Source organism: Cebidichthys violaceus, unplaced genomic scaffold (assembly GCF_023349555.1).
Source record: "Cebidichthys violaceus isolate CVI_PGR_0920_01 unplaced genomic scaffold, fCebVio1.0.p SCAF_7, whole genome shotgun sequence".
NCBI classification, from domain to species: Eukaryota; Metazoa; Chordata; class Actinopteri; order Perciformes; family Stichaeidae; genus Cebidichthys; species Cebidichthys violaceus.
Window position 1 is genome coordinate 1,521,481 of NW_027176927.1, and position 9,475 is coordinate 1,530,955.

The 9,475-nt window shown below is 40.9% G+C and overlaps 1 protein-coding gene across 1 annotated transcript; it reads right to left on the minus strand.

Annotated features, from left to right (window-relative positions):
* Positions 1–1,347: 1,347 nt before the first annotated feature.
* On the minus strand, positions 1,348–6,830 carry zmp:0000000881 (dual specificity testis-specific protein kinase 1). The gene is made up of 5 exons (XM_068736278.1): positions 6,699–6,830; positions 4,768–4,932; positions 3,905–4,043; positions 3,324–3,431; positions 1,348–2,906 (listed from the first exon to the last, which is right to left on the minus strand). Exons 2-5 carry the CDS (start codon positions 4,911–4,913, stop codon positions 1,749–1,751), a joined length of 1,551 nt encoding a protein of 516 aa, XP_068592379.1. The 5' UTR covers positions 4,914–4,932; positions 6,699–6,830; the 3' UTR covers positions 1,348–1,748.
* Positions 6,831–9,475: the final 2,645 nt, after the last annotated feature.

Here is a 9,475-nt window from a genome sequence, read left to right on the forward strand (position 1 = left end):
GAGCTGATGCCTTTGTGACAAAAACAGCCTGTGCATCTCAGATTATGCAAAAGCAGAAATACAGCGTTGCAATGATGAAGCAGTGAGCACAGTGAGCACAGGTGAGTGCAGTCAGCAGCATTGTAAGGCACCCTGCATGTGCGGATTACCAGAGGGTGGTGGGGTCAGATGCAGTTCATTACTGCAGCAGTGTTGCACAAAGACAAAGGGATAGACCGTGAAACACAAGCTCCTCTGGTTTTTAAAAAGGTCAGAATTAGAAAACAATGCCTTTTGGTTTGCAAAACCTTTAAAATGTGTTATTTGTTATGTTGTTTTAACAATTGAGATATATTTTAAAATGCATACCCACAAATAGTGATTGATGCACAGTGGCTGATGTTAGCCAAGACTTTAGGAGAATACCTAAATTATGCTCAGTAAGGATGACTTGTGCAACATTTAAAGTGAGTCAGCCTCATACCTACTGCTTGGAGAACAAAATTGCAAATTTGTGAGTTATTTTTCTCTTTATTTTGCCACTTAAATCTCAGAGAATATCCAAGTTTCTTTCTCATAAATTTACGACTTTAATCTCTGAAATTATCACCCCCTACCCCCACTCCGTCTTTATTTATTAATTTATTTTTTACGTTCAATCGCCTTAATACGCTGTTGTAGGTCTCTACATGTGTTGTCTTAATTTGGTTGCGACTGCACAATGTGCTCAAGAGCTTTCTACTTAAAAAGTGATCAGACTGTTATGAACCAAGTTAGGGAAAGATTGAATGCGTAATACGTAATTCCGCCTCAAAATCAATATGACAGAAAATCTATTTACCGATGTCACGCCTTGCAGTTCAGGAGCAACGGGCTAAAGTGTAAAGAGCTCAGAAAATTACAGATCAGCTTTGGTTGGATCACCAAACACTTCGCTAAAGTTTAATTGAAATCTTTTCACAAGTTTGACATATCCAGTTAACTATCAAACAAACAAAACACAAATATTTCAGTGATTGACACATTTAGCAACATTAACATATTTTCATTGTTCAGTCAATGGTGTTGAAATGTGGACAAAGACTTTTTTGACCCATGGAAGATGGGTGTAGCTTTTAAATATTGGACTTAATGAAAATCAGTTACACCTGTATTATATTATAGTTTGTTTGTTGTATGCTACTAGCCCATGTTGTCTAATTCTGATTTCAGTAAACTACTTTTTTTATAACCATCAATTATAGTGTTGGCTTCTTTTCAATACTTGCTCAGATTTTCTTATTGCTAAAACAGCTAAAGTAATGACAATCTAATGAAAAACAGTTGCAATAAATACAGGCATAAAGCATCTTAAAGAAACAAAATATGTAATTTGAGATTTCTGAATTTATTTTTATACATAAACATACACATGTATGAGCCATGTTCACAGTCTTATGCATTCAGATGCTGAAAAACATTCACAGGTTGTCGTTTGTGCCTACAGATTTTTCTTTCTTGGCAATTAAATGAGCTATCAATCAAATTCCAAACATGGCCGAACATAATGCACAACCAAAGCCATTTCAAGATGTCTTCTTATTGTTTTAGTTTTTTTTTACATGAGCTAAAAAACAATGCCTGCTGTATCTTAATCTCAGTTTACTCTTCTGCACAGTGGAAATGTATTTTACATGCTCGCTTAAGAAAATACCAAAGGTTAGTTGAACCTGAACTAACCATTTAACCTGTTTACGCAATCATCTGCCGAACGACAAATCCTCAAACTCTTAGTCTGACTTGTTATTAAACTTGACATCGTCGAACTTGACTATCTTGCCATCGCGAGTCACCACCTCCTTCTGCTCCCATGTTTCAACCTCCCCGTTTTTCTCCTCAAAGCGCCGCACCACCACCCTCCCTGTTGTGGGCAGGTTGCAGGGCAGATCAAAATTCATTTTCAGGAAGTCTTGGGTCAACTCGGATCCGCTTGTCCGGACCAGAGCCTGGTTTTTGTTCCTGTCCTCTGTCCTCTGAGGGGTAGGAGGGAGTTGCATTGCGGCTTGAGGCCGCAAAGCTTGAAGGTGTGGTTTGGGTGAGCGTTGCCAGTTCAGCGGTGATGGAGACTTGTAGTGTGGTAATGGATCTCTTTTAGGTGATGGAGCCCTGTTCATTGGTGATGGGTCACTGTTAAACGGGGTAGGAGCTCTGTTCATTGGTGATGGATCCCTGTTAAACGGGGTAGGAGCTCTGTTCATTGGTGATGGATCCCTGTTAAACGGGGTAGGAGCTCTGTTCATTGGTGATGGATCCCTGTTAAACGGGGTAGGAGCTCTGTTCATTGGTGATGGGTCACTGTTAAACTGTGTAGGAGCTCTGTTCATTGGTGATGGGTCCCTGTTAAACGGGGTAGGAGCTCTGTTCATTGGTGATGGGTCCCTGTTAAACGGGGTAGGAGCTCTGTTCATTGGTGATGGGTCCCTGTTTGCTGGAGATGCACCTCTGTCCACTGGTGATGGAGACGGGTTTCTGACATTAATGTGAGGTGAAGGTACCTTAAGGTGCTCTTTTTGAACGGGTGTACTGGTGACGGTGTCTGCACCTGCGGTCCTTCGTATCTCACTGATGACCCCGCCCATGGACGCCCTCAGAGAAGGGTCAGGGTCCACCATCCTACACACAGCATGGCAGTACGGCAGATCCTGCATGATCTCCTTGATCTTGGCGGGACAGACGCTGGGCGTGTGAAGTCGAATCCGGGCACAGAGCTCAGCGATGATCTTACCCATGGCCCACACGTCTGAGCGCTGGTCCCTCTGGCTGCCCCTGTGCACCTCGGGGGCTGAGTAGGCCGGGTTCCCCATGTTGATGGCCGAGTTGAGGCCATATTTGAAGAACTTGGCCAGTCCCAGGTCGATGATGACGGCTCTGTTCGTTTCATGCTCCACCTGGAGGACAAATGATGTTTAGTCTGTTTGAAATATCGTCTTAGAAAATTACAAAACAGTTCACAGAGCTTTAAAAGTGGGATAACGTACACGCCATGCTAGCAGCTCCATCATCCTAGTTTAGCAAGTTAGCATGGTAATATATTTAAATTTCACTAAACACAAAGTCTTGCTGAGGACTCATTACTTGGGGTTTTTGTACTGGCACGTGTGTTCTTAAATTGCAGCGCATTGAGCTCTCTCAGCCACCGTAGAATATCTTTTACGTATCTCTGTTTTCCTGGTATGTGTCTGCAATGATCAGGTGCACAGACAAATTGCAGTGGCGCAATGTAAATAGCTAATTCCGTTCTTTTTGACTGCAGAATGGCAGCACTTTTCCCACATGTTGCCAGGTTGACAGGTGCCTCCACTCACCATGATGTTTTCAGGCTTGAGGTCTTGATGGACAATATCTCTGGAGTGGAGGTGAAGCAGCCCTTCACACATGCCGAGGATGATCGTGCTTTTAACTGACGGAGACACCTGCAGAAGCACGAATATGTGATCAAGTTGAGCTTGACTGGCATCAAGTGTCTCAAACATAAAATATAAACCGACTTGAGTTGCACACCATTTACCTTCAGGCTTTTTAGAAGTTAACAGGGCGTGACGTGAACTACAAAGTCACGTCTCTATTTGTCCAGATTTCATTGATAAACCTCAAGCACGAGATAATATTATGATGACTCTGAGACTGAGGTGTGGTCCGTATAAGAAGATTTGTATCCTAAACCGATGCACACTACAAGTGTCCATGGTGACCTTCTTTATTTAGTGCAAACAATGCAGACTCTCTGGAATGGAAAAGAAAATGTCATCATGGCCAAATTGGGTTTATACTCAGAATCTAAATCCTGTAGTGTGAATGTAGCTTTACAATTGTTTGTACTGTAGGTCCTACTATCCTTAAGTTCACCTTGCATCATATGCCTTCTGTCTGTGGATGATAGCTTTACCTTTATTTTAGACTTTGATGTTTGGAAGATGGTGGTCTCCAAGTCCTCTCCGAAGATAAACTCTAGAGGAATGATCCATTTTCCGTCTTTGAGATTTATATTGCCCAGAAGCTTCACTATGTTGGGATGTTCTGCTTTGCTGCAGATAAATGGCGGCAAGTCATGGAGGGGAAGAGAAATTGACAAATCAGCATAAATGAGGAACCAAATAAATACTTACTGGACACCCTTATAAGTAAAGGGAAGGAGGGAGTAAAAACAATTTAAGTCTTTAAAAGTACTTTTTCAATTAATCCCCCACTCCCAAAAATAAAGGTTTATCTTTCCTCTGTTTAGCCAGATGTTTTGTTCACTACAAATAATGTTAACAATATTCAAAATAAAAAGCACTTTACATACAAAACTTTTCATAATAACATTTTCCAAATATTTTCTTTTAATAATGAAAAAAATAAATGATTTACCGTAAAACAAAAATACTAGCAATATCGATACTGATACTCGGTAACAACACTGGGTATTTTTTATATATCTTTTTAATTATCTTTCTTACGAGAAATTATCCATTGTACTGCATGAGACCAGAGGAGACGAATGGTTGCCCTCGGCACACATTTTGGTTGTGATAGCCAGTGTTCAAGTATTTCTACCTTTTTGTTTCTGTCTCTCCTTTGTGATGGAGGATTTTATGCTCAAAAATTGTGACTCTATAACATTAATAGTATGTAGCTCTGACTTTTAGCGAAATGTTGTGTACTACCTTATAACATCTTAAGAATTCTGCTTCTCAGTACCCCCTTTATATTTTTACTCTTCTTCCATTTTTTGAGTTTGCTAACATTATCAAAACCACTTGTACTGACTTGTACACTTCACACTCTCTCTCCAGGTCCTTCTTAGTGATGAGATGTTGGGGGACCTTCTTTATAGCAGCCCAGGTATCGTTGTACTTCTGCTTGTACACCTTCCCAAAGCAGCCCTCTGCGAGAGTGCTAGTGGAGTACGCCATCAAGGCCACGACGGGACGGCTGCAGAGTGAGGGTGAGGGCAATTTAATAATCATGTTGAAGCTCAGACCAAACACTGTTATTGAGAGATGCTAAACTGCCGAAAAACCTCATTTCCTGCACTAAAAAAAGAACAAAATGTATTGTTTATTGTTTGATATGATCAGAAATGATTGAATATTTTTGATGTTATCTAGTAGATATCCTAATCTTTCCGTTTGTTCTTTCAAGGCTCTTTTTTGTATCAGTGCTGTTACTGTTTGTCAATGCAGCTTCACTGAGTTTAATAAATGTTGCTGTGATTTTTGGGACTTTCCTCTTCGTCATCTTGCATAATACAAGTCAGACAACAGCTACACATTTTATCACGGTTAAAAAGGCAACCAAACAGGCGACTCAGATTTAACTAAATTCCAATTATCAGTGTTCATCAGGTGTATTTTTCATCCTAAGCAAACAAACTTTAAAAAAGTTTCAATATTGGAAAGTATTTTCACTTTATACTTCAACTCCACTACATTTCAGGGCTTTATATTGTAATTTTTACACTACTACATTTATCTTTCCTTGAAGATAAAGGATTAAACATAATATAGATAATATATAAAGCTAATAGAATCCACATTGTAGTTTAAACCAGCCAACAGTTTACATGGAATATAATTAGCTTTACTTTGACAAGCTTAAACCTTAAATGCATTTGTTTTGATCATCTAATACTATGACACTGACTGGAGCCATTATGTCACAGAATGAGTACTTTTGATACTTTAAATATGTTTTGCTGCTAATACATAATGAGATTCACCAGCTTTCTACTTAACCACAGAGCCACTGTGTTGTATTGTCAGATGTCTCTACACGCACTGTCTCTTTAATACAATCTTCCTTTCAGCAAGATTAGACCTGTCAGCAGTCTGTCAGAGCAAATAGGTTGAGTTTAGTTGGAATAGACGTTCTCAGAAAGGGTGTGTCGCCTTTGTTGTGTAAGACTGGTTCTGGGATTCTTCAGAAAGTCGGAGCCTGATAAGCCGACTGAACTGTCTTTTAGTTTCACTCAACTGGAATCAATATCTGTGTGGGCGGTGATTCAAAAAGTCTGGAACCAGGATATCCTGAATCCTACAGCAACCAGCAAAAAAAAAAACCTGAACATGAATAAATAATGCCAGAAAGCAGCTCACCTGAGTGACCGCATAAAAGAACCCTAACTGAGTCTGTTGTGTAAATAACAGCTCCCATGTGGTGAGCTAAACAGACATTTGTATAGAACTCAGAAGCGTGGCCTCCAGCCAGCAGCACATTTAGCACAGACTTTGAGCTGTGTGTTGTAGGACAGAGATATTAAAAAAGCTGACAAACTAGTAAGTCCGCAAGAGGAAAACAAATGTTTGTCTTTGCATTAGCTGGAAAAAGGAAAAGGCACGTTTAAGTTTCAGCCAATAGCTTGAGACTGAATACTCATAGTATCTGAGATGAGTATTCCTAGTCTCTCAGAAACTATGAGTGTTAATAGTCATAGTATCTGACAGACTACAGTCAGTCACCTTACAGTCATTAATATTCACATGGACGGACTGAGGATGTTAGAAAAAACATAAAATAACCAGTAAAGACATGGAAGGCAAACCCATACTGTTCAATAAAGACATTTGTGGAGCAATTAGAACCTCCTTCAAAACAGAAAGGAAACAAAGTGTGAAAAGGTTCTCAGTAAATCTAATTAAAATGTTCCAAAAGTGGATAAATCTATGTTGTCCTATGTCGTAGCACAGAAGTCTGCTTACCTTTTTGCTGTAGAGGGAAAGCTGCTGCGTCAGGTCTGAACATGGATTCACATAGTTGCCTCTCTTTATACCTGTATACGCCTTCTTATGTCCATGGCCTTAAGCAAAGCAGGCGCACCTGAGCACTGCAGGTCAGGAATGTGAAACACACAATAAGGCAATGTACTGTGGAACCAATGAGAATGGCACATGTCTGATAAAGAGAAGGGCATGTGACTGTGAGGAAGAGGTTGCACTGAGGCAGCCAAGATGAGGCAGAGGGGGTTTTCCCACACCCATGACCAAGTGGAAAATACAGGAGCAGCACCTGTGATATAATCTTTTATAGTAAACCTAAAATAGTGCTTAGTTAGACTGTATATGAGAGCCACAGGCGGATTATAAAACAGTGGGCACAGACACTTAAAAGCCCCCTCTCCTATGAACACTACCGACTTCTGTGACATTTGTTTTGCATCAGGAAGGAAATGTCAGTCCACCTCACATCTCAACTAGAGACGGTCCTCCCAAGACAAACAACGGCATCAGTCCTTTTAGCAAATTCCCCCAAACGACACATGTTTATGTTGAAGTGACAAAGTCCTCCAGTGGCCGTAGTAGTTATGACGGGATCAAAAGAGGAAATGAAAGTGAAGTTGTTAAACACAACAGATACAGATAATCTTGGTCTCCAGAGAATAAATCCCATTGATGTTGGTGACCCTGATTATTCCTTTGGAGCCCCAGTGAGGTCGGCATTTGTGGCTTTAAGTGAAATGTCTCCACACTTCCATTCATTTTTGGAAGACTTGATGACATGAAAAACAAATCATTCTGTGTTTGGGCGGTGTGACGGTTCCCTGTCTGGGTCATTTGTTATGTTCTTTTAAGCCAGCAGGACCAGAGATGCTGATTGTTAACTGGAGACACCTGGGCCCGGTGCTTTCTCTCTCTCTCTCTCTCTCTTTCTCTCTCTCTCTTTCTCTCTCTCTCTCTCTCTCTCTCTCTCTCTCTCTCTCTCTCTCTCTCTCTCTCTCTCTCATATACCAACCACCCATGGAGCAGCGTGGATGGCTCGTGCTCCGCCATTGCAAGATATTTGTTGGTTGTTTTGTACAATAAACCCTTTATTGGTGCAAACTGACTGCGTCTCCCTCACTAGTGCCACGGCTGCGGAGCCAGGTCGTGACAGCGGCTACTAGTTAATTCATTTTAGAGTAAAGGAGTGCATTCTGGGGTCTTAGAATCAGCCTTTTCCATAACCTCTTCTTTCCATTTTATTATTTATTCATTTGAATTAATTCATCAGTTTTTATTTGACCTCAGTATTTTGAAAATCCTGTTTACAGCCCTGCTTGCCAGGAATGTTTCAGTAATGGCATGAGATCAGGAACTTAATGTGGACGACTCCACAGGTCTGGAAATAGAAACAATTTCACCGACATTATTGATGACAATTCAACAGGAAAAATGCGGATGCAGAGAAAACGATTGAACGACAATGAAAGTGATTGCCGACAGTAGACCAGGGCAGTAGAGAGAGAGCGAGAGAGAAAGAGGAAGTGTAGGGTTTGTCATGTTAAAATATGATTTGATTTGTGCTTCTTCAATGCATTAATAGACATATTTAAGTTTAAACTAAACGGTGTACAAATAATGCTTAGGGGTAAGTTGTGTTCACATGTGTATTTGGACCTTCTTGTGTCCTCTCCATCTCTTCCAGCGAAGCAGGCGCAACTGAGCGCTGCAGGTCAGGAATGTGAAACACACCATAAAGTAATGTACTATGGAACCAATAAGAATAGAACATGGCTGATAAACAGAAGAGCATGTGACTGTGTGGATGAAGTTGCACTGAGGCAGCTTTGGTGGAGGAGCTATTCCCACGCCCATGACCAAGTGGAAAATACAGGAGCAGCACCAATGATATAATCTAATATAGTAGCCCTAATACAGTGCTTAGTTAGACTGTATGTGAGAGCCACAGACAGATTATAAAACAGTGGGCACAGACACTTAAGAGCCCCGTTGTTATACAGATATTCGTGGTACCCGGAGGATGAATCCTACTGACGTTGGTGACCCCCTGACCTTTTCTTGGCACCACCATGAGATTGGCATTTGTGGTTTTGAGTGAAATGTCTCAACAATTATATCCATTTATTTTTGGTGGACATTCATGTTCCCCTCAGGATGAATTGTGATAACTTTGGTGATCCCTTAACTTTTTAATCCAGCACCATCGTCAGGTATCAATTACTTTTTGGAAATTGTATGCCTTTATCAGAGAGACACAGTAGAGAGACGACAGGAAATGAAGGAGGGAGAATGACGTGCAAAAAAAGGTCCCCACCTGGGCGTTAATGTGGACGTTGTGGTTCATGGTCGGCGCTTTAACCTCGAGGCCACCAGGGCCCCAAAACTTTTGTTTATAATTAATTAGAGCCTCAGTTATAATTAGTGTTTTGTTCTAATTAGCAAAAGTTAGCATCCTTACATGCTAAACTAAGATTGTGAACATTGTACTTGCTAATCATTGGCATGTTAGTATTGTCATTGTGAGCGCTAGTATGGCTGTAGTGTTTGTTGGTTGAAGAGCATACTGTACAAATTATTAAAGTAAACAAGAGGTCTCTTCAAGCAGAGCTGTTCTGCTGACAGACATCTAAATTGCTTCACTATATTTGAATGTAGCCTTACTATGCCCTAAGTACTGTATGTAGGGCCCTTCTGGAGGCGGGTGATGAAGGCGGATCCCCTCTGGAGGCAGGCTCTGGACCCAGGACTGGGTTGTAGGG

Bases quoted from the DNA above. Each gene is read 5' to 3' on its own strand.
- zmp:0000000881 (XM_068736278.1), bottom strand. From the start codon at position 4,913: ATGGCGTACTCCACTAGCACTCTCGCAGAGGGCTGCTTTGGGAAGGTG. The intron at 3,432-3,904 runs GTAAAGCTATCA...GTGCTTCTGCAG, and splicing joins CATCAAAGTCTAAAATAAAG to GTGTCTCCGTCAGTTAAAAG. The intron at 2,907-3,323 runs GTGAGTGGAGGC...TTTGTCCTCCAG, and splicing joins TCAAGCCTGAAAACATCATG to GTGGAGCATGAAACGAACAG.